Raw genomic sequence first — 24,913 nt, 5'->3', positions numbered from 1 at the left:
CAGGTGTTCACAAAGCACTCAGAACTTTGAGTTCTTTGTTAAGAACCAAGTATGAGACCAATATTTGAACATTGACCCCAAAATAGCTGGTTGCATCTCATCAACGTGGTCTCTTTCCCTCTCTCTCTCTCTCTCTCTCTCTCTTCTCTCTCTGTCTCTCCCCTTCAACTCAGGAATCGTGACAGTACCAAACGCCGCCTTTAACTGGAACACCTTCCTTCACTGTTCAGGTGAGAGATGAACCTTCTTACAATATTTTTTTTAATTAATTATTTATTTATTCATGAGAGACACAGAGAGAGGCAGAGACATAGGCAGAGGGAGAAGTAGGCTCCCTGCAGGGGGCCTGATGTGGACCTCCATCCCAGGATGCTGGGATCACGCCCTGAGCTGAAGGCAGATGCTCAACCACTGAGCCACCCAGGCATCCCTTCTTACAAGATTTTGACCAGAGTGCATCTTGTCCAGTAGTGTCAGGTACATGGTGTGCTCACGTGGTTTTGGAAAAGAGGTTCTTCAGGTCAAAGATGTCTACTGTTTTAGGTGAACAGGGAAGAGTGTAATAAGAATTGGGTTCAGGACACACCTGGCTTCTCTCTTTTCTCTTTCTTGAGAGAATGGGAGGAAGAGTGAGTTTGAAGGAGGATTTTTAATCCATTCTGGATTAATGTCTTTTGTTGGATACATGCATATATGTGAATATTTCTTCTGTTTCCTCTGGTTTATCGTTCCATTTTCTTCTAATTGATCCACTTTTCATTAATGCTTAGCACTGCCTGAGCCCTGATCAAGAAACCTTTGCCTCCTCCAAGTTCACAGAAATATTTTCCCTATTTCTTTCCCTCCAGAAGTTTCAGTGTTTCAGTTCTATCATTAGGATTCTAACCCATCTGAAATTAATTTTTGCCTGTAGTATGAGGTAGGGATCAAAATCCCTTTCTTTGTGAAAGTTGTTCTAGTATTGTTCATTGAAAATGTTTTTCCTTCTTTGAATTGCTTTGCTCAAAATCAGTTTACTGTATATGAGGGTCCATTGATCTGCATCCATATGCCAACATTGTGTTGTCTTCCTGCTGCAGCTTTATAGTTGAGAAAAGGGGTAGTGTGTGAGTTGACAACTCTGTTTCAGAATTGTTTCAGCTGATCTAGGTCTTTTTCGTATCCATATACATTTCCGCTCATCTTGTTAATCTCTAATAAAATCCTATTGTATTGATCTGTAGATTGATTTAAGGAGAATTGATACCTTAAAAATAATTTGTCTTAAAATCCATAACATGATCTGTCTACTTCTTAAAGTCTTTTTTATCTTCATAATGATTTGTGTATACAGGTCTTATGTCTTTTTTTCACGGATTTTATTGTTTTTGATGCTACTCTAAAGGTTTTTTAAGTTTTATTCTTGAATTATTTGTTGCTAGTATACAAAAATATAATTTATTTTTTACATTATATCCTGAAATCTTTTAAATGTATTTATTAATTCTGATTACAGCATAGTTCCAATTCCTTTGTAGTATTATTTTGAATTCTATAAACTTAAACATTTTGATATGTAGTGGTGGAGGTGCTAGGATTTCAATCTTCATACATTTGCCCAATTGTTTTCTTTGGAACACCTAAAAACAGTCTCTGGGTTAGATTACGCACTCAATCAGAGCCTTTGTACATCATGCGTCATGTCTCCTGGAAAGGTAGCAGCAGTGAGTATGTCCATCAGCAATGCTATGAGATGAGGGTGCCATTTTTCCTACACACAGTGGAGCTAATGGAGTCTAGCCTTCATATTTTCCATATGTGGTATGATCTAAGTGCAGTCACGAAGTTCAAACAAAATTTTGTTGCAAAATATCTTTAAATAAAGAAAGGTTTTTGTCCACAAATGAGGCCTGTAAGTGTATACTCTTGGCAGCTATCATTGCCTTACAGGCTACCCAGCCCAGTAGTTCTGTGAAGGTGTGAGAACAGCTAACACTGACTCATCAAATGCAGTGGAAAGTTTAAGAATTCATCTGTTTTAACCTGAACTGCTTCTCACAAGAGTCAACAGTGCAAGGGTACTGGTGGGGGGAAGGGGCTTGATGTTATAAGCCTGATATAAACTTCAGAGAAGAGCTGAAAATGCAAACTGTGGGCCACATCTGCAACACATGTAGACACCCCGAGCCTGTTTTCACTCCAGAAACATCAGACAAAAACTCCCATCCCCTACAGCATGCCAGTGTTAGGTTCCCTTGGAAAAAAGATTTCCAAGCATTTTATTAGAAACAATTTTCCAAGTGCATCCATCAACCTCGGGACCAGCAGCAGGGCCATTCTCTGCATCACAGATGAACCCCTGCTGTCCGACTGCTCTGTCACACTGGGGAGTACGGGCCATTATTCAGAACCAGTGGGCCCATTGTAAATTGCCTGTTGGGAGGTTATTTCATCTTCTATATATCATGGGATGCCGTTGCTGTGTGACTATGTCATAATTTCCAAAAGGAGAGTGATTTTTCATCAAGCCTGTAGCCTCATGGTTGTTTGTATCATTGGTCTTACTACTGAGTGATTAACGGAACAGCCAGCCAAGGGATGTTCAAGACTCCTCAGGCGGCACTTCCCCCGGAGACCTGCTGGGCAGCAGTTCCAACTTAATGTGTGCAATTAGGAGCTGTGAACGTGCTCGGGACACATGGCAGAGGGAAGCGTGGTGGTGTCATAGTCGCCGGCTCTGCTGGATCATGGCATAAGGTGGAGGCAGAATCAATCGGTGTCTCTGGGTTTTATAACCAGGCGTCTGTTCTCATTTACGGGGTCATTCATCTTTGTCATCTTTCAGATTTTAGAGATGGACTGTCTTCCCCACCCATCCTTGATCTTACCCTGGCGTTCAGAGCCTGTGATTGTGATTTGTCACTTCCACTTTGAGCCTCAGACAGTGAAAACAGAAGATACAGTGAATTTGATATAGACTATTATGATCAGATACTCACCCTCTGAATTCTTATAAACTGCTAACCTTGCAATCAAGAGGAATGGGTGGGAAAGGGTCTCATTTAACAGTGCCTACCAGCAGACGAGTGCTTCGTTAGCCATCAAGGGGTACCATCTGCTTCTGGGGTCTCCGGTGCCGAGTTTATGATGCATTCTCCTTTACAGCGTGCCAGAGGTCCTTCTGAGAATATTCAGTGTCTCTAAGCCCCAACTAACAAACTACTAAATCCTTTAATTTAAAACATTGAACGATGTTTATGCTAACCAGATTTCACAGTCCAATAAATCAGCTAGGGAAAAATAAAGTTGGTTAAATGCACTAAGTAGCATCGTTATAATTTTTCACATGATATTTACAATAGTTATTCTGATCAGAAGATACATGTACAGGTATCAAGTCAGTCACCTTAGTGTTTCTATGCATTTCCATGTCCAACTTGAATGTTGCTATGGTTCAAGGATGTGTGATTTTTGCTTTTAAATCCAATGACTATTGCACCTTATACAGCAATTCTTTGTGGGCCACCAAACCTAAAACTATGAAAACTTCAATTTGACCATACCTTCCTGATTTTGTTCTATTTATATATTTATTGTTAACATATTTATTTAATTTTCTTCCCCTCTCCTTTTGTAAACTGTATTTATATTTCTATGTGGAGATTTGAATCTGCCAAGCTCAGATGGTGGTATCTTTCCTCCTTCGCTGTGCCTAGGAAAACACATTTTTTCAAAAAGATTTTATTTATTTATTCATGAGAGACACAGAGAGGCAGAGACATAGGCAGAGAGAGAACCAGGCACCCCACAAGGAACCCGATATGGGACCTGATCCCAGTCTCTGGGATCACGCCCTGAGCTGAAGGCAGATGCTCAACCACTGAGCCACCCAGGCATCCCTAGAAAACCCATTGTTTTTCATGTGGAAAATTCATGTTACCAGATCCCTTGATATTTTCACAGCCCCAAAATCAGATTTTCTAGCTACAATTCACTATGTCTAATGTGCTCAACCAAAGTCCTTGTATTCTTTTCTCCTTATAATGACCCATGGAAAAACTAAAATAAACAGTGGCTAGAACAGAAGATGGGAGAAAAAATGGCTTAGCATAGATCGAGTTTGCGCTGCAGAGCCAGCTGATGCATCATGCAGAGGGTTGGGGAGTATGGCGGACGCTCAGCCTTCAGGGATACGGTGCCAGCTCTCGAAAGCAACTCACTGTTTTGAAGATAAAAATACCATTCTCCAGGAAATGGTAACATCGGAAGGACAGACATGAAAATCCGAGCATTTGTGAGGGATGAGTTCAGTCCTTGACTTCTGTTCAACCTGGATGCTCACAGAGAAACAACAGAAAGAAACATAAGTTTGGAGTTAAAAGGAAGAAATGAAATGCACTAAAATGTTAGGTAGGCTCCTGCCTCACCTCCAGACGTCTGTAGGCCACTTTCTTTTCATTCTGCTATGAAATCTAAGAACGGCCACCATACATGTCCACAGCCCTGGCCCAGGACACAGGCTGAGTTGGGTACTTCCAGGTTGGGGCCTCAGCATGTGCTTGCTTGATCATGACTTTCCAACTCTCATCTCCATATCCTTGAAAACGATACTGTTGGGCTCGGGAAGTGCACAAATGCTACTCAAACCAAATGCTGCCTCTGTATTTTATATTTAAAATCTTGTAAATCCTACAATAAGGCAAAGCATGTAGTCCTGTGTCCTGCCATGGCCTAATTTAGTTTCCTAAATTCTCATGACATTTAATCTCCCAGGAAGAAGATGAGGAGAAAGACAAGAGAATATATAGGGCTGGCTCTGTCTCCCTCTAGGGTCTGGTAAGTAGGGTTCTCAAAATCAGTGAGTAAGTTGAGAAACAGCACTTTTGTTTTTTTTTTATTTTCATTTTTTTTTAAGCTGGCACCACACTCAGTGTGGAGTCCAACATGGGGCTTGAACTCACAACCCTGAGATCAAGACCTGAGGTGAGATCAAGACTTGGACACTCCAGTGATTGAGCCAACCAGGCAGTCCCAGGGGCCAGCACTTTAAAAAATTGAAATGAGTTAGAAAACATCAGAGTTCCTCATATGTAATTAGACTAGTTTGGGGGGTTGGGGAATGTGTGTGTATATAAACATATATATATATATATATATCTTGTGTACAAAGTTGTGTACAAAGTTTCTTTTTTTAAGATTTTATTTATTTATTTGAGAGAGAGAGAGAGAATGAGAGAGCATGAACAGGGGGAGAGTGGGGAGCAGAGGGAGAAGCAGGCTCCACTCAGCAGGGAGCCTAACACGGGGCTCGATCCTAGGACCCTGAGATCATGACCTGAGCTGAAGGCAGGCGCTCAATCAACTGAGCCACCCCGGCGCCTGGTGTACAAGGTTTCAATGTGATATATGTATACTTCCCTAAGTCATAGAGCGTTTTGAAGGTCAGTTTTGTCCATTGTGGGCTACTCTCTCTCAAGGTTAGCTTTCTAGGGCTCCTGGGGTAGGGGTAGGTAGAGGGACACTTTTTCCAGCTTCACCTGAGCAGAAGGCCCCAGATCTCCCAAACCTGCTGTTCTGAGTAGCTAATGCATGTCTCATCAAAATAAAGGGACAAAATAGATTTCCAACATCTGTGCTTTGTCACACAGCAAAAATACAGAAGTAAATGAAGTCTTTTTACTAGGACATCACATTGGTTCTTAGAATCGTGCTTTCTTTGGCTACTATCTCTGGATGGTCTTTGTGTGTTTATTTTGCTATTGTACTTTGTTTCAATTCATTAATACAGGTTTTCTGATTTCCCCCTTCTGGGTGCATCATGCATCTCCTTCTACTTTCCTTCTTACTTTCTTCTTGCCTGTTTGAGGAGATACTCCATAGACATGATGATGATATCTGTGATGTTGTGTCCTGCCCAGTGGGTTACACAGCACATCAGCTTCCCCTGTACTGGTGCTTAAAAAAACAAACAAACAAACAAACAAAAAATATATATATAATATATATATATATAATATATAAAGTGTGTATGCATGCATGTGTGGACTTCTGTGTGTGTGTGTGCACCTGTGCACATGTGTTCATGTGCCTGTGTGTGCGTGCACACACCACATGCCCTGGGCTAAGGCTTCCTCCCATAATTAAGTGGGCATCCCCTGAGTTTCTCCTTGTACCTCTGTTATCTTTCCATTGTCACTACTAACTAATTTTCATGAAGGCACTTTTAATTTTTGTCATCAGATGTTCACTCACTGGCTTCAGTGTCACTGATAGGTCTTGCCTGGTAATGTGAGATTTTTCTGTTTCTCACACCTCATCTTCCTGTCCCTTAAAGGTTTTCTTCAACTTTATCATTTATTAAAGGGAATAGCGTGTCTTCTGGCCTCTAATGCCTCTGATCTTGGATTTGAATTCTGCACACAGCTTCTAGCTTAGGCTTTTGGTCAAACAAATAGTAAGTAGTAAGTTTTATATTCCTAAGATTAGTTTCGAGGTGCTCCAAATATTGGGGAAATATTTTACAAATGTACCATGCCTGAATGAAATTAACAGTACTTTGGAGCCTGTGGTGCATTTTTAGGGTCTTTCCCAGGGGGACCCCCCAGCCATAACACTTCAGCACATATCCTCAGATGTGGTCACACGTGGTTATTGTGCAGCATGTGTGACCGTGTGAGGCAGTGTCACTGTGCCTCATCATGCTCACTCTGATGATACTACTATTCAAGGCTTACAAAAGCACAGAGAAACTGACACTGTTTGCATAAAATAATGGGTGAAATAAAATGCATGAATGAAAACCTCTCACCTGCATGATTTTATGCCCAATTATATGCATTTGGAAATGATGAAGTCTTAGGTTAGCTTGTGTTAATTACACGAATAATTTCTATCGAATCACTTGCCTGTTGCTGCCCATCAAACCACTTCAGCATAAATGGGCTTGAAAGCCCCTGGTTTCTCATGACTGCGTGGGGTTGGCAGCTTGGCCCAGGCTCAGGGGGCAGCTCCTGCCGGCCTCCCCGCTCTGCTGCTGGGTCCCCGTTCCCTTTGCACTGGGGTGAGGCCTGCCGGTCCTGCGTGGCCTCCTCAGGAGGGCAGCCAGGCATCTCCCCGCAGAGCCTCACCCTCAAGGAGGCAGTCGGCCCAGCTGCGAGCTGCGAGTCGGTGGTGCTCCAGGGAGTGAGACACCGCGACATAGGGTTCCCGAGACGGAGACTCAGAAGTCACTGGCTGCCCTTCCACTGGGCTGTCAGTCGATGCTAATCACCAGGCCTGCCCAGAGCCAAAGGGCGAAGAAGGCGGTTCCAGCGCTCCGTGAGAGGAGCCACTCACCCCTTTATCTTATGGACCTGTGAGCTCATCCTCATCCAATGTGTGCACCTCTATATACACACACGGGCTCAGGAATACATGACTATGTACAACACCTTTCTACTTTCATGAAGAAAATGCTCTTCCTGACCACAATTGTATCCAAATATCTTCCAGGGTCCGCAGTTCACATTGTCCCCTTCCTCATTGCACAGAGCTGGGTTCACATTTACTGGGCTGAGCTCAGCTCAAGTTTACCCGCCAGGAGAAGCAGTCCGTGCAGTGAATCGTGTGCAGACTGGGGGTGGGAGCAGGTGCAGAGAGGTCAGAGCCCTGCAGCGTTGGAGCTGTGTCTCGGGATCTTTGCTCCCATGGCATCAAGCTGCCTTCTCTCTGCTGAAAATATCTGACCTCTTCTGTTGCAGGAATTAACCAAAGTGCTGATAATTTACACATCTTTCTCCTGGTGTGTGGACTTAGACAAGTTAAGGACCCTCTTTATTTGGTGGATGCATTCTCAGGTACGTTTTGTTTATGGAATTCTGTATGGGGACTGGTCTTAGCACCTCTCCCATTGGGATTTTGAGTGTTGCTGTCTCCATCTTTCCACATGAGCAGAACTACTTCTAGTTTGTTATTCTGGAAGAAAAACAAAAATAATAGTGCTGGGTAGCGATCTCACGCATTTCTACTTTCATGTGCCCTCGGCTTCTCAGGAAATCACAAAAATAGTGAAGAATTATAAATCTAATATAATCTCATCCAGAAATATTTTACACATGTCAATTTGTGTGACGCGTTTGGAGATTTGCTGCATTGCTTGAATATCCTAAAGTCCATATTGGCTTGTGGACTGATTACTCCTGATTGTCCAGTAGGTGAGAGATCTGGATAATGCATAACATTCTAGAAAAAGCATTTTACTTAAAACTATATGATGTTCAATATTTACATTTTAAATACATATAACTTGACTGTTATGAATGAGAGCAAAACGATATGAATGATTTATCACATAATTATTATTAATTATGTTTCCATCTATGACATGAAACCACTAAAAATTTTTTTTCTTTTTCTTCCCAAGAATGGCATCAAGAAGAGCCTAACGTTTACATGGTGATTGTAGGTCCTGAAGTAAGTGGATACGTCTTAAACATTGCTCTCATGTCTGTCTTCCTCTTTATACTTTTTACATATTTCCTAAAATTAGTTGACATTCTTCTTCTAACCAAATTATTTTTTTTCCTTTTTAAGTAACTGAACTCTGCTTTTTAAAAATGAAAACCAAGGTTAAAGATGATGAGGCTTCGTAAATCTTTATAGCTAATTTCTTGCTACAAAGGATAGGTTTTTAGGAAATGCGGAGGAGTCACATCAGGATAAAGTCCCATGAAGTGAAAGTCTAAATTGGTGTTGTAAGGCACACATTGTGTGTACATGGTCCACATTTTCTCTGAAACTCCTTTAAGCTGCACAGCAAAACAACACAGAGCTATTCCTTCAGCCGATCACCAGGTTAAGTAGTTGACTTGCATTTAGGAGCCAAGGGGTATGGGAAATAACTCTCTATAAGCATGGGGAAAGGAGATGCTCAGACCTGACCTCAGCTGCTGTCCAGGGAGCAGAGGCCTATGGGAAGCCTGCGAGACCCTGTGACTTGTTCACAAGCCTCTGGGACATTCCCATGTCCCCTTAACAACGCAGGTCGAGAGCGTGCTGCTCTGTCCGCCATGCAGGGCTGAGCACTCAGGATTCAGGGAACTGAGGTAGAGACATGTATTGAGAATGAACTTTGGTTTACTTCAAGCAGTTTGGAAAATGAAGTAAGCTCTGTGTTTCCAGCAGGATAGGATATGACATCACAGAAGCAACCCCCGTGCTCCATGGAATGTCTGTGCCGGGCTAGGAGATGGCACCCTCTGGGAAAAGCATCACTCATTTCCTTTGTCCTGCTTGCCAAACTGGGATAGTTGAGCTTGCGACCTTGCTATGTCACCTACTTTAGACATCGAGGGCACCCCGGAGACCTTGAGTGAGTAGAGTCTTAGCTGTTGTGCAGGCTCTCCTCCTGGAGGTTTCCTAGCTCCCTGGGGACATACAGCATGCAGTGGGACACATGCACCTGTCTCTGTATTTGCAAAGACTTCTGGAGACAATACGTTTACCTGGAAAAAGGCTTCCTAACCTAATAAAAATATCAAGGGCTCGAATCTACTATGTGAAAAATGAACCACCCCGTATTCCATCCATGTTTGGTGCAATGTGCACTCACACATTTATACACGCCTGCACACACATATCCACACGGCACACACATACACACATGCTCAGCACCAGCCTTTTGGTGGCAACGAGATAAATCCCAGGTGCCCTGGTTAGTGTGAAGTCCCGGCGCAGCAGAGTTGTTTATTATGATGATTATTTTAGTTCTCTTTCCATTCTTCTGTTTGAAGAGCATTACTGAAAGAAATAGTTTTAGTTTGATGCTAAAATCTTCTCTGAGAGAGAGGGCCTCAGGCTTAGAAAGAATTTAGTGATGTGGTTTCTCTCTTTCACTGTTTCTGTTTTCATGGTGACATTCTATTTATGGCGCATGATACTGGCTTTCCAGCTACGAAAATTTTCCTTAAAAATAAATTGTATTGTCTTCAAAAATGTATTAAATAAGCAGCAGACAGATGGTATGCAGATATGACAAATTATAAAAATGCACACAAATGGCCAAAGTTTGGAAAACAGTTGTTATTAAGTGTGTTCAGGGTGCAAGCAACCCCAAAACGAAGACTTGGTGGACAGAAACGTTTGCCTGCACCAACTGAAGGTTGGTGACCTGCTTCCTCCATTGGACTCTCTATCGCGTTTCCTTGTAAGGAAAGCCTTTTGGCAGGTGGCCAGCTTGGGAACACACTGGGAACACAGAACTCGGACAGAAACCCCATCCCAGGAGTGATGACCCCCATGGTGCTGGAGCTGGTGCAGCGGCCAGAGGGAGGGGCGACTGGCACAGGTGGCGCTTCCCTGGGTCCACCTGGGACCCCCACCTCCAGCCCAGAGCCTGCAGGGACGGTCTGACACTGCCTGCCTCCTGAGGGCTTCCTCAGCCATCATCTTTCAGGAGAGACACGACTATTATTTTGTAGTTTATATTGAACAATGAGGACTGTTACTCATGTCCCAGAGGAAAGGTGTCTTTTCTACCACTTGCTATTGGAACACATCACTTTCCTGTAACCTGTACTTGCTTACTTTTGAAGGAAAAGTGAGGACACAGAATTTGTCTCTTTCCCCCAAATTTCAGGGCAGGGAACCTTGTGCCTTGGGTTTGTGCTGGGGGACAGGGAGCAGGGGAGGCCAGAGGCTGTGGCGAAGGGGGTGAGAGCTGAGGGGGGCGGCGGTGCAGCTGCGGCATATTCGTGTATCCAGACGTCCTGCTGCGGACTTCCCCAGAGGAGCCACGGGCCAGTACGGCTGCTTAGAAATGTGTGAAATGGGTGCTGGGAATAAGTAAACACACCCACGTATGCACACAGACAAACCTTACAACATACATCTCTGTAGTTTCTTTTTGTGTTTTTAACTTCTGGAAGGAAGGTAGTGCTAAGTGCTTTTGAGCAAAGGCTGTCTTGACTTCGTCTCATGATGAGCCAATCAGAACTGGACATTCCAGGATGAGGGAACTGATGGTGGTTTGGAGCTGGGTGAGGGAAAGCAGGTCCTCAGTGATGCTGGAGAGCACGTCACTGGGATGCTTCATGATTCCATAACTTTCAGGGGCCCCTCTTTGCTTTTCCCCGGATAGTCTAATAAACCTACAATGCCTAAGAACAGCTGCTTGCTTGGCAAATGCAGATCCCAGATGAGCCCTGGCTCACCTACGAGCTAGATGGCCAACTGGGGCCCCAGGGACATCGGAGCTGCATGGACAGTCCACATGTTGGTCTGCTTTTGTGGAGCAAAGGACCCAAAGTGGCAACAAGGGAGGGTAGCTAAGAAAGTGGATGCTTGAGTAGGGGGCCTGGGAACCTCCATGAAGCATTGTGACCTGAGATTCACTGGCCCTTTAGCTCACTGTCACAAATTCCTAATGATTTGAAAGCATTTCTTTCACAAAATACTTCATGATTTGAATTGAAACCCTGCAGGAAATGGGGAAATGCATCTGTTTGGTGCAAGTTTACTGTTCAACAAAAGAAAGGGTCAGTACCCAGACATGTGCGATGTTCACACTCAGCCTGGAGCTTTCCTTGGATTTGCCTGCTTCTCCTCCACCACTGAGGGAGGTAGCATCTAACACATCTGAGTCCACATTGGGTGATGCACATCAGCACCCTTCCATGGGCCTGAGGGCAGAAGCGAAGGCTTTGGGCCTGACAGTTGATATCTGCCCAGTCCCTTTGGGCAGCTGCAGTGTAATCCTTTGGATGGGGTGATGAACCAGCAACAAAATTTATTTCTCCTGCTCCTGAAGGCTGGAAGTTTGAGGTAAAGGTGTCAGCATGATCGGGTTCCAGTGAGGCCTCTTCCTGGCTCATAACTGCCTCTTCCCTCTGTGTCCTCACATCAGGGAAGGGACAAGGATGTTCTCGGGGGTCATTTGTGAGACCTGATCCCATCGTATAAGACTGATCCTATTCCCAAGGACTCACTTCCCAAAGACCCCACCTCCTGACACCATCATCTTTGGGGGTTAAGATTTCAAGGTATGAATTTGGGGGGTGAGGGAAACAATATTGAGGCCATTGCAGTGCCCCCACCTCATAAAAGGTCTTTATCAAATCTATTTTTATCAAAAAAAACGCCACCAAAACCTTGATGTCATCTCAGCAGACAGAATAATTTGAGCTTCTAAATAAGACATCATTGCATCCAATGAGTCACCAGTTCCTTCAGACAAGTTGTTTTCTTCTTGATTCTGTGTGTCTCTTGAAAGATGTATAACTGACATATCTAGACACACATCTCAGAACCTCTGGTAACTCAGGCAGGCTAGTGTCAAAGTTTCGCTTGTTTGTTTGCTTCCTAACATAACTGGCAGTGTTCTGGTGAGGGTCCAACAGGCAGTGCCCATGGGGGGTGGGGCAGGAGAGCCCTATTTTCTGAAAGCCCGATTGGCCTATTTCCATGGTGTAGAATCTTCTACAACGGCCAGTTTCAAGCTATCGGGGGATGTCTCTGAAGAGAGTTGCATGTGTGCATATGTGGCCATTGTGGGTGGGCAAAACCAAACTAGCACACGGCACGTGGTGCCCTGCTACATGTGCACGTGAACTCAAGCTCCTGCGAATGCACCAGAAACAAGCTTTACTAGACAATGCTTCTATCACTTCATGCAGTTGTGCACTCTAGTCCTTTTTTTGAAGTAGGCTCCATGTGCAGCATGGAAGCCAATGTGGGGCTTGAACTCACAACCCTGAGATCAAGACCTGAGCTGAGATCAAGAATTGGCCACTTAACTCTAGTCCTTTGTAAAAGACTGTCCTGTGCCACCCCTTGCTATGTTAGGCTATTCTATTTCATGTCACTTTTAAAAAGTTTTTTTTTTTTTTTTTTTTTTTACCCAAAAATTGATTTCCTGATTTGCTTCCTAATCTGAAGTGTGAAAATAATTGACTTGGCCATGCTGGATGGTATGTGTGTAAGAAAGTCCCACTAGATGTATGTCCCCTCCAAGGCCAATGCACTAGTGGCTTCCGCAGCAAGAGCCCCTCCCCAGATGCTGGCCTTGCTCTGCTGGGATGCAGGCAGATATGCTTCCCCTGACCACCGCATTGAAACCAGCCCTCCCCTTCATCATTATAAGATTTCCAAACATCTGTCCATTTTCAGGGTCAAGGATTCAATCAAACATCGTGTCTGAATACCAAAGGAGGAGGGGATTCAAACAATTTTACACTTTGATTTGAAACCTTGCTACAACATTATCAGTTAATAATTTGGAAATGGATTTGAGAAGTGGGTCAGAGGTCAAGCCTTGGGACGCATTGAAACCCACACTTTAATGACCATGTCACGTAAGACATTGAACACCCCGAATATTCATTATCTTTGGCATCTGATAGGAGTCCAATCCTATCCTATCAGATCCTATCAGATGCAGAGTTCTGCATCTATCGCATCCTTTGTTAACTGTGAATCCGTGGCTGAATAAACTCTTTAGGTACGAATTACACACTTTCAGAGAGCTTGTAGCCTTTCCAGGTCACATGCTGGCTTCTCAGTACAAAACTGCATTGACTCGGTGAGCTAAAGCATCTGTTTCTTATTAGAGAATCACTGTGCTGCGCACAGAGTGGTCCCTTTGGTCCTTTCTCTGCAAGGAGCCCCATCACATGGGACATACCAGCAAAGAAGAAATGGCACCAGCTCAGCCAGTGCCCCTCGGCTACAAGTGTCACACCAACTCCAGCGAATGCAACTTATGAGAAGATAACAACAGCCACGAAGAGAATGGTTGGAAGGCTGGAGACCAGAAATTTCAGAGGCCAGGGAGTCTTAGCTGGGAATGTTCCATTCCAGGCATCCCGCTGGGGAAAAATGAACTCTACCCACTTCTTGGTCTCCAGATCCTTCTGTTCAAGGTCCAAGATGCAGCTTGGGTTGCATCCCACCCTTCTGTAAGGAGAGGATCAGGCTCGATTCCACTTTGACAAGCCGTGTCTAGGGGAGGAAGAGCCAAAGGAAGGAGGGCTCGGGCAAGAGACGTGGATGCTTAGTGTCAAAGGAGAAGTAGATGTTCAGAGCATGTGCAGATCCCCTGTTTGTTTTAACGCTCAAAGGAAGGGAAGACTCTTAAAGGTCAGGTGATGGGAGTGACACAGCCACGACATCGGGTCCCAGCACCTCCCTTCAGGGAAGTGGGAAGAATGCCCCTTAGCAAGGAAATCTGTGCTCATTGGTAGAACTGCTGCAAGACTGCTCTTGCCGTGTCCTCCTCTCTGAACGTGTGGGTGTGTGACAGTGACGGTGAGCCACGTCTCAGTAGGAGACCCAGCTATCTTTATTTATTTTATTGTATGTTCACAAAAACATGTATGTTGCAATAAATGTGTATATGTAAGTGTGTGCATGTATAATTATGTATGCAAAACTTGACTTCTTCATTCAGTCCTTCGAGAAATACTTACTGAGTGCCACTGTATTGTAAGCATGTGGACATATCCCAGTGGCTAGAACATATATGACCCCTGCCTTCATGGAGCACAGAGTCCAGGGCAGAAGGCAGACTGGAGCTGTGCCAGCAAAGGAGAGCCCAGGGGCTGCGGGGTGTTGACACCAGCTCCTGCCACTTCCCCTGCCCAGCCCAGAGGGCAGGGCCACACTGCTCTTGTGAATATCTTTGCTCCACTTGTCAAGCAGCATTTATTGATTCTAGTAACCACTTTTAATAAGTAGCGCAAATGTTCTTAGGTCACTTGAAAAATCACTGACGCTGTGTGTGTTTTATTTTTTAGATGCCATACATATGTTTATTTTCATGGTAATTCTTAGCAAGAACATTTTAAAAAGCTAGATCTCTGTCCCATACGGAATCTACATAATCATTCATTGCTGCTAACTGCTGGCAAGTGAGTGAATACCTTTAGACCAAGTGGTATCGTCCGTGTCATGCAAAGGGTCGTTCTGCATGGCCCTGTAGTACAGTGGTCGCATGCACGGACTCTGGAGTCAGCTGGCTACACCTTGCCTCTCTGTGCCTCAAGATCCCCATCTGCAAAGTAGGCATGACCCAGACAATGCCACCTGCCTCATCGCTTCTTGTGGGGACTGAATGAGTATCAGCACAGTGCCTGGAACGGTGCCTCGCTCAGAGGCAGTGTCCTGTGATATTAAGGGAAAAAGACCTTTTCATGCAAATGTTTCCTTTGGGCACAAACATGCTGGGATTCTGCTTTAGCTGCAGGATGGTTTGAGTCTGGCTTTGGTTTTCTATTAAAGCTTCTTTGATCTCTCAGTTCAACCATTTTAGCAAAGCGTGTGGCTTCTGCTTGCAGGAGGGTCTTGAGTGGGTGCATTTTCTGGTGCTCTTTGATAAGGAGAGTGGTATGAGCATTTGGTTTGAGCATGACAGCTTAATGACTTCCCACGATAACTTCTTATATCAAAGATTATTTTCCTTAAGCCTGGGAGTTGAAACAATATCTTTTGCTCAGAAATAAATAAGCTTAGAAGGAGGAAATGAGAATTTTCTTTGCTGCTTGCAATGGTTTTGCTTTTTAAAATTTCATAACGTGTGCTTTCATTACATAAAAAAAAAAAAATCTACCCTTCTTTTTTTCTTTATCTTGTATTTTGTTCCACTTGGCTTCACTGGGAGATTTGAAAATGAACTGATGTGGAAGGCAAATCCAGAAAAGTTTAATGCAGTTTGTAGTTCCAACTTGGAAGTTGTTATACCTTCAGCTGAATTTTAGTTAACGTGCGAGGTACTTCAGCAGACTTTTAAAATTATCCTTACTGAATTACTTTTCTGTAGTTAATCATGAGAGCAGAAGCATGCTAATAAAATTAAAAATGAGGGGGTCTCTGGCTAAAAATGATCATAAGTAAAATATGACTTTGAGAATTAATATGTAAACCAAAAGAAGGCTTTCATTAGGTTGTTTGCTTTTTCACAATAAGATGTTGGACTTATAATGTAATTCAGTTGTTTGAGATCATTTTAACAGAAAGAATCAGAAATGAGAACTGGAAAGGTGGGGCCAGCTGGATACCATGCATATAGTAAATTTCATCAAGCAGAGAGCTGTGTGGAAGGCACCGGGCCTGGTCTTAGAGGGACAGGGACACGCATATGGGGGCAAGGTGGACGAGTAGCAGACAAGGCAGGACTTGGTCTGTTAGCAGGTGGAAGGAAAGTAGGGGAGGAAACATTGCTTCTCGTTTAGATGATGGAGGAAAGTCTCCCATGGAGGTGGCATCTGCCTGTGTCTTGGGGATGAATAGGTTTTGGGGACAGAGGGGAGTATTCCTGGTGGCGAGAATGGCAACAATAAGAGAGGGAGGGAAATAGAAAGCTACAGATAGGAGATCATGGGGAAATAAATAGATAAGCAAGTACTTATTCCATAATGCATGTTGACTTTTATGAACTATTTGATGAAATCCCTGAGTAGATGCCAGAGAGGCAGTGGTTTTAAGAATTCAGTCTCCTGGCCCGGCACCATTCTAGCTGTGTGATCCTGGTTAAAGTGCATGAGCTCTCTGAGCTTCACTATCCTCTTGTATAAAGTGAGGTAATCATAACAGCATTGTTGGCAAGAAGTAAGTTAGTGCATATTTAGAACTTAGCATGCGTTAGGTCCAGAGTATGTGATGAATAAATACTGACTCTTAACAGCAGTAAATAAATCGTTCATAAGTATGAGTGTTTCCTTTAAGGATCTTTCTGGGAATAGAAGTGTGTTTGCAGTCTCCATGGGTTCATCTCTAACCCAGGCACTGCTTCTAGCTGACCCAGCTCCACTGAAGGAGAAGGAAGCAGGTGAGGAGGGCTCCAGAGCATGGTTCCTGCAGGGCCCACTGCCTGCAGGTTGACCAGTTGACCTGGAGCAAACCTCCAGGGAAACATCTGGCTACTAAAGCCACCTGCGAGCATGTGCCCTCTGCTGGTGGCTGATGGAAACTGCTTCCAGGCCTGCATGGGCATTCTGGAAACTGTCCTCATCAGAAGTGATGCTCAGACTTCGCTTCCGACGTCTGGTGCAGAAATTCCCCGGGACTTCCAAACAAATCTGAGCTTCCAGGGCTCAGCTGTTGGTGCTTTGCGAGAGGCAAGTGAGGTCTGTCTGGTTGTATGTCTGGAAGACACAACCCGAGTGTTATCCATGCCAAGTGTGTAATAACTTTGCCAAAAGACACACAGCTAGCACGCTGCACACGTGGAGAATTCAAGAAACCTCTATGGCAGGAAACAGTTCATTCTTAAGAAACAAAAAACAGTGTGCCTGGGTGGCTCCATAGGGGAAGCATCTGCCTTCAGCTCAGGTCATGTTCTCATGGTCCTTGGATCAAGCCCCACATTGGGCTCCCTGCTCAGTGGGGAGTCTGCTTCTCCCTCTCTCTCTGTCCATCCACCTGTTTGTGCTGGCTCTCTCACTATCTCTTCTCTCAAATGAATAGATAAGAATATTAAAAACAAAGACCAGAAAAACCCCACAAAAGGTTCTCTTCTTGTTACTGGTAGTCCTGAACACTAGATTTTTTTTTCCCCCCGTGGAGTTCTAAAGTACCCAAACAGGTGATTGTGAGTGGAAACACAGGGACAGAAATCGGGTCTTGGCAGAATTTCCACTTTGATTTGTGTGCAAATTTTTAATACAAGAGTGGAGACTTCAAGCATTTGTGCAGGTCGAAATGCTTCAGCAAGAACTTAAGCAATTAAATTTTATAACAATCATACACAAACCCGTTCAATGTTTCCAGGTCACATAAGCATCTGGATTTTCTGAGAGCAAGCAAATCACTTATTGATGGCAACTAAATGGTGTTCACTGCATCTTGACCATAAGCTGGATTCTACCCACTAATAGTCATTTCTCACTGAGCTCTCCTACATGCAAATACGACTGTCTTTTGTGCTATTCCTGTAGCATCACTATTACAATACATTAAACTCTAAAAACATTTTTTCTGAGAATACTTTCAGTGTTCCTTATGCATTCATCCACATTTGGTATGTTAACTTGTTGGGATACATTTCACTTATGCCAGTGGTTTGAAGGATTTGGGGCCCAGCACACACACACAGACACAGAGACACACAAACATACACACAAAACTTAAAGTTTCTGGAAGGCGCAACATTATTTCATCTGGCATGATAAAGTATAAGGATATTGTCATTCATTAGACTGACTTGTTCTGTAATTCCTAATACCTACTGGCAAAGTGTGAATGAGAATAGAAATTGATTCTGTGTTCACCGCTTGCTCTTCAGGAGGGCAGGATGAGCCAGCAGACACTGTGTTAGTAGAGTGTGTTTATGTCCTCTTCTGTCTGTATCTTTGAGGAAGTACTCAGAATTTGGTGTCACACTGGCATAAACTTAAGAATATTTGTTATTTTGGAAGTGTGTTCATTGTTGACAACGCCCATAGAGAGACAGCCAAGGGCAAAGCCGCTGTCTGCTGGTTGAGTTTGTACTTGGTGAGTCCAATGTGGTGAATCTACACTGCGGCTGCATCCTGGGTGGGCCTGTGGGAACCTGTGACAGTGGGCAAGTATCCCCTCATGTCCTCCTGGTGCCTCAGAGAGCAAGCCCACCTGAGAAGAGGTTGTACGAGCAAATGGTATTCCAGTTGGGTTCCCCAGGGCCGGGAATGTGTGTGTCCCTGTGTGAATCCAGCAATGGCCGACAGGCTTGCGGGATCTTGCTCTTCACTGCTCAGTCCCAGGTGCTGAGAAGTGTGGCTGAGTCATAGTCCCTGACAACCACTTATCTACTTTCTTTCTCTTTGGATCCGCACATCCTGGGTATTCCATGTAAATGGAGTCACCTAGTACATGGCCTTTTGTCAATAGCCTCATTCATTGAACATTACGTTTTCTAGAGTCGTCCATGGCATAGGACTTCACTCCGTCTTGTGACTGAGTTATATTCCCTTGTGTGGATGGACCAGTTTGTTTATCCACACATCAACTTGATGGATGTGCCCTTGGCTTTAAAACTGTGTTTCTGGGAATGCTCCCTGTCAGAAATAAAATTTTAGTTCTATCAGGTCCTTTGTCTTAGATCTGCTAAGGATTCCAATGCACTCTGCCTCGAAGGTTTTATGACAAAGTCCACCTTCCCTCCAAGTGTCATGTGGCCAGCAGATTGCCCCATGGCTGGGGATCACTTCTGCCTCAAGACCTTGAGTGAAATGGGGGGCTGGCCCTACCGTCCCCAGGGCTGCACCAGGCTCTTGTGTGATGGGCCCAAGAACAGACAGGAGACAAATGTATTTCTCAGAGCTCCCTCCCCAGTGCTCCTCTCTCCCTCAGGATTCTTATGTAGTAGTGCCATCAGGTCATTAGTTCGTATTCCATGTGATTTTTTCCTTTCTGAGTTGTGGAGTCTGGCTCTGTTGCCATGATATGCAGTTCTCTTGAGACTTAGGCTCATCCCGGGCTTTTGCTAAAATCTGCCTTTGTCTCTTTTCAGGTCGACCCAGTGTTTACAAGGGAAGTAAAAGCCAAAGTAAAGAGGTACGTAGAGGGAGCGAACCAGCATTTTGCAGGAGAGGAAAACCCAGTGGCCAATCCCACTCGAATGTTTGTGCAGCACTCACCGTGCCCAGGCTCTGTTCCTAGTATTCCCAAATGCTACCTCCTGTGAGCTCCCCGTGATCCTAGGAGATTCAGGTGTTGTACTTACCCCCACTTGACAGGAAGGATACTGTGCTGGTAGTGTAAGCAATCCCTGCAGGAGTGGCGATGCCCAGCCTTGCTCACTCAGGGAAATGCTGATGCAAGCCACTTTGAAATTATAATTCCCACTGATCACATTGGCAAAAACCAAAAAGACCTAAAATATCAAGTGCTTGGTAGAACCAAGGGAAACCATGGTGCCTTTGCCTGCCAGTAGCAGAGGCTCCAGAACACAGGCTTGAACATGTGGCGGCTAATTGCTCACAAAAGCAACAACCATATGTGGTTGGCCTGGGACCAAGTATGACTTTGGGGAGATGGGTCCTGAGCCTCAGTCCAGCCATCCTCTGCCTGTGGCTTCTGTCCTGAGGGTGACAAGTGTCCACAGAGCTCCGCCAGCACATCCTGAGTTTTCAGTGGGGAGATGGGAAAGAGCAGGAGCCAAAAGGGTCACCTCCCATTTGGGCCAGCCCCCTTTCAGGTGATATCCTCATGATCGATCCCCCAGAATGACTCCTCCGTGTCACTGGTCATCCCCATCAGCAAAGGGCACTGAGAAGTCCTGATTTCATCCTCATAGATAAGCAAGCATCTTTCTATTATTGCTTATAGATCCTGAGTGCTCGCAGGTAAAACTATAAGCAGTTATATGAGTGATGGAAAAGGGTGTTGGATGGACATGAATCAGTGTTGCTGGATGAGAAAAATAAAACAAAACCTCCGTGATATGTCAGTTTGGGGCAGTAGGCACCTGGGTGCTTGTTGCAATCTCTATTTTAACATTTCTGTTTCTGTTTATTGTATTTCAATTATTGTCCCTATTACTATTTAAAAAAAGTCATTTGAAAAAAGTTGCATTATTAGAAAAAGTGGCCAGAAACTTATATTTGGCTTCTGATACCTGGGAGGCATGACTCACGGTGCTGGCGGCTCATCAGGGTGGGGAAGGGGAGAGACCCCTCATCCCCACACTGCTTTCCATGTCAAACCCACTGCGCTATCTGTGATGCCGACTTTTCCTGGAGAATTTCTCCGGAGCTGTTGCCTGTCCTCCCCGGGACCCCCTCCCCATAAGATTCCCAGTGGCAGAAACTGTCCCTGCCCCTGTTTCAGGACCCCTGGGGTGAGGCTGCTCCGGGAGATGCCTCAGGAAGACCTCCACGCGGCGCTCAAGAACTGCTTCGCGGTGCTCAATAGCTCTGTCTCCGAGGGCATGTCTGCGGCAATTCTGGAGGTAATTACACAGCCTGGGTCCTGGAGGTGGGATCAGGGAGCACATCCCTCCTGCTCTCATCTATGAAGGGGGTGTCCTTGTTAATCCACTCGTGCACCCCTCAGCACTGTGGAAAGCAAAACAGCCTCTCCTTCGGACCTCGAAAATTGTTTCTAAGTTCTATCTGAGACTTCAGAAAATATCCTTATATTTCTCTTTGCCAATTGTCCTTGGCAGCTAAAAAATAAAATAAAACTAGGTCAGAGAGGTGACCTCTCATCTTTGATGGGAGGGCACCATGGTTATAAGAGGTTGCCCAGGAGATGGGGTTAAAGTGTGTTTTGGCAAGAAGTCTCTTTCTTGATCTTTTTTTTTTCTCCTTCTTTTCAGTATGCTCTATAATCCCAGAACTCAGGATGAGAATGGGTGGGACTTCCGCATGTGGCAGGATGGGGGTGACAGCATGGGACGGGGGTGACAGGTACACGGGGAGGGGTGGGCAGGGCTGTGAGGGGAGAGCTGATACCCTCATCTAGCATTTGACCCCAGAGCATCACTTCCTCCACACAAGGCAGCACAGTACTGCCATCCAGTGCTGAGTCACTTGTTCTGCGGGGACAGGCAGGCATAAGGCGCCTCTGCCCTGAAAGTCCTGGCTGGCCGTGGCATGGCATCCAAGGAAGGGCCCAACCCAACCCCAGAACCCCTGTGCATTGTTTGTCATGTGAGCCGTCAGTGTGGCCGGGCAGTTCACCAGAACACCTGCTGCTTTGCACAGCTGCTTGAGGTGTCAGCATGTGTCTAACATAAGAAGGCTTTCCTTTTTGTCGTTTTGTTGTTCCTTCATCATGGGCTGGACTCCTTTTCAAGAATGAGCTCAGCACAGAATGGCCTCTGTTTGTCCCTGTCCAGACCAGCCCTCACTCCTGCAGTTCCTTCATAACATTCAGTCACAAGCCACAGCATATATGTCATCATGTGCTGTTGCTTCCAGCTTCGAACATATGCCCTGCACTTGGTAGATGTGCGTAAGAACTAGCTCACCATAAAACCTTCTCTAGAGAAGGGCACATTGACGATCGGGCCTCCAGGACTCTGGGACAGTGTTCACATCTTCTTTCTCAATGCGTGAGAAATGCCTACCTAGAGCCATGCCATCATTTTGTCATATTTGCGGTACCCACTTCTTCCTTTGGACGCTAGTTGGATTTACTGAACTTGTTTGCAAGAGGTACAATTCAGCTGCACAGAACATGGTAGATCATGAAAGCAGCCAAAAGAATAACCCTCCCTAAACTGAAGAACTGACTGATGTCCTGTGCCTCATATTCTCTTGTGCATCCTCCAAAAAAGCAAAATCCCAAACCCAAAGCGCTATCGGGAGCAGGGGTAGAAGCCGCATGACCAAACCTCGACGCCAGCGCTGGGGGCTTTCAGAGCGCACAGCACGACCATGACCCGTTGTCTCCAGGCAGAGCCAGGACCTCCACGGGAGCCGGAACGGCGGCGGCCGCCTCTTCAGGCTGGCTTCAGTCCCAGGGGCCAGGGCTTTCGCGCCTCATGCTGGCGTTAGAAAGGCACGTTCTTACCCCACCAGTCCTTGATGGATGCTCAAATGCCCTTTGTATGTAAATATACATTTTCTTGTTCAAGTTCCCAAGAAAAAGCGAAGTCGAATTCAGGCATGATTTCATCACCGGCGCACAGCGCATCTCACAGCGGATGAACTACTGTCAAATCTCATTTCCTTCAAAGGAAAGGCAGCTGTTACCAAATGTGACTGCCTTAAATGTTGATGCTGTGCTCCCTTGGAAAACTCCAAAATAACCTTTGGGTTGAGGGTTTTGAATAAAGCTGATTTTAGAGGAGTGGTCTGGGTGCATTTCATTAGAATCCATTCAGATAACCAAAGTGGTTAATCACAGAATGAGAACATATCACTTTGGAAGGAAGAGATCTTTCGACCTCCCAGAATTAGCTTTGTTTTCTCTTGGAAGTATATAAAAATCTCATTTGCTAACACACATCTCTTACTGATAAACTCCAAAAACCCTGCTTGAGCTGGATGTGTGGGCAGTAGAGTGAATATTCCTACAGTGAATCCACGGTTTCCAGCTTGGGCTTGTTATGGAGGTGAACGCCCTGTAAAATTATTATTTTTTTCTCTTTCTCTGTCTTTTCCTTTTCGCCCTGTAGAATTAAATTGAAGTAACACAGAAAAGTATTTTCTCACCTCAGTCCCCGTACTTAGGCTCTCCACCCCACCCTGGAACACACACATACATACACAAATACACACACATGCACGCGCGAGTGCAAGCACACACACCACACACACACTACCCTCCCGGTCAGAGCGTTGCTGCCCATGGGGAGGGAGGGCCATATTCTAAGGCCAAGAGTAACAAGATAATTGTCAAGCTCTTAGCTTCCAGGCCCAGTCCCTAGTGACTGAAGAGTCACTGAAGGGCTCTCCCCAAGGACAGTTGTGACTATGTGCCGTGTTGACTGTGGCTAGTGTGAAAGTGAGTGTGTGTGGCTGGGCTGTGCCTATCCCACCCTAAAAAGCGAATGGCCCTTCGAGTGGTCACAGTGGAAAGGGTGTTACTGGCATTTAGTTGAGGGTGGCGGGGAGGGACCTGCAGGGAGATGAAGTACTTCTCAAGGCACAAGATTGTCTCTTGCATCTGAGAGTGGTTTCCCAAATACAATGGGCCTCCGTGCTGAGAAACATTCTAACCTGCGGGATGTAAGATCCAGGGCAGCCAGTGTGTGTGTGTGTCAGCGGGATCTCGGACCCACCTTGTGCCCACCCGACAGGCCATGGTCACCGCCCTGAACACGCGCTAGTCAAGGCTGTGAAAACACAAGCAAACCTCTGCATGAGAAAATCCAGGCCACGGAGGCTTTTGACCTAGGGTGTGCATCAGCAGCCCCTCCGTAAATACAGGTGACAGCCAGTGCCCACGCTTCGAGGCCCGCTCTCCCCAGCTTCGGTGGAGGGGCCCTAGTAGCTGCGCTCTAGAGGCTGGTCTGCACATGGAGGGGTGGCAGCGTCTTGGGACCTTTCTGGCAGCTCTGCAGAAAAGGGGGCACTAGCTACAAGGGTCTTTTACAGGTGGAATCTGATTTTCAGCCACCAACGACAGGTGGGAGAGCTCACTCACGGAGAAATCGGGCACCTCTGAGTCCCTGAAACCCGGGACCAGGTCTGCGCCGCTATCCTCCCCACGGGTCTTGAACTAGCCTCGTCTGTGTTCCAGAAAGTGGAACACAGGGTGCACGTGCCCATCTCCAACACCGTCTGGCACAAGACGCGCTGCTGGTCCAGGTTTTGTCGGGACCCACTTCACACCCTGTCCTGCCCTGGACTTTGCCTTTCTTAAGGGCAGCTTGTTTATAAGGAGGTGACTTCACATCTTGAGAAAGCAACTTAAGAATCAACCATCAGATTCCTGAATGCCATGTCTTGACCATATGAAAACAGCCTTCCCACCGGCTTCTTCTCTCTAAAGACGTTTCCTTTCCTAACGACAGTGTATTTCTGAAGAGGGGCCTTCACAGTTACCTGTTTGTGAATACACAACCATTGGGTCCCCTTACGTACCTTCTGCTCCACCCCACCGTAGGCCAGCACAACCCAGAAGGTATCGCAGCTCTCCTGGCTGACCGGAGCACATCTTCCCCGGTGTCTGGCTGAAATAGTAATAGTAATGGAAATAGTAATCAGATATATATTCCTGGGCATCCTTTCATTTGACCAAGGTGTGCCGGGTGTGCAAAGTGCCCTGGCTTGGGCCATGCTCTGGAGACACAGCAGGGAGCAGGACATATAAAAGTCGTGGTTTGTGGGGAATGTATGCCCTTGTTTGGGGCAGAAAGAAGGAATTAGAAACTGGAAGTGAGGAAATCTGTCAATGAACGTAGGGCTTTAGAAAGTAACAAATTCTTGGCAAGAAATGAGCGAGGGGGTGCAAGGGGACAGGGTGGAAGGCGGCCAGCTGTCAGGGAGGGAGTGGTGGTCAGTGGTGAGTGTTCGGGGCTGAGCTGCATCAG

The 24,913-nt window shown here is 45.5% G+C and overlaps 1 protein-coding gene across 8 annotated transcripts in view; it reads left to right on the top strand.

Annotated features, from left to right (window-relative positions):
* The window catches only part of GLT1D1 (glycosyltransferase 1 domain containing 1), an 86,953-nt gene that overhangs the window by 45,657 nt on the left and 16,383 nt on the right, over positions 1 to 24,913 (top strand). For 6 of the 8 annotated variants that reach the window (XR_012019089.1, XM_072802145.1, XM_072802140.1 and 3 more), the window contains 5 exons: positions 174 to 230; positions 7,719 to 7,814; positions 8,381 to 8,430; positions 19,439 to 19,482; positions 20,758 to 20,878. Coding sequence is in view for 7 of the 8 variants with exons in the window: in XM_072802145.1 (XP_072658246.1) it covers positions 174 to 230; positions 7,719 to 7,814; positions 8,381 to 8,430; positions 19,439 to 19,482; positions 20,758 to 20,878 (368 nt within the window). In the remaining variant the exon portion in view is untranslated. Of the gene's footprint in view, positions 1 to 173; positions 231 to 7,718; positions 7,815 to 8,380; positions 8,431 to 19,438; positions 19,483 to 20,757; positions 20,879 to 21,727; positions 22,205 to 22,510; positions 22,726 to 24,913 lie in introns of those variants that run through there. The other 2 variants (XM_072802141.1, XM_072802143.1) reach the window with 2 other exon arrangements.

This window comes from Canis lupus, chromosome 27, assembly GCF_048164855.1.
Source record: "Canis lupus baileyi chromosome 27, mCanLup2.hap1, whole genome shotgun sequence".
Classification (NCBI taxonomy): domain Eukaryota; kingdom Metazoa; phylum Chordata; class Mammalia; order Carnivora; family Canidae; genus Canis; species Canis lupus.
The sequence above is the reverse complement of the archived record's forward strand: the minus strand, read 5'-3'. Positions and strand labels throughout refer to the sequence as shown.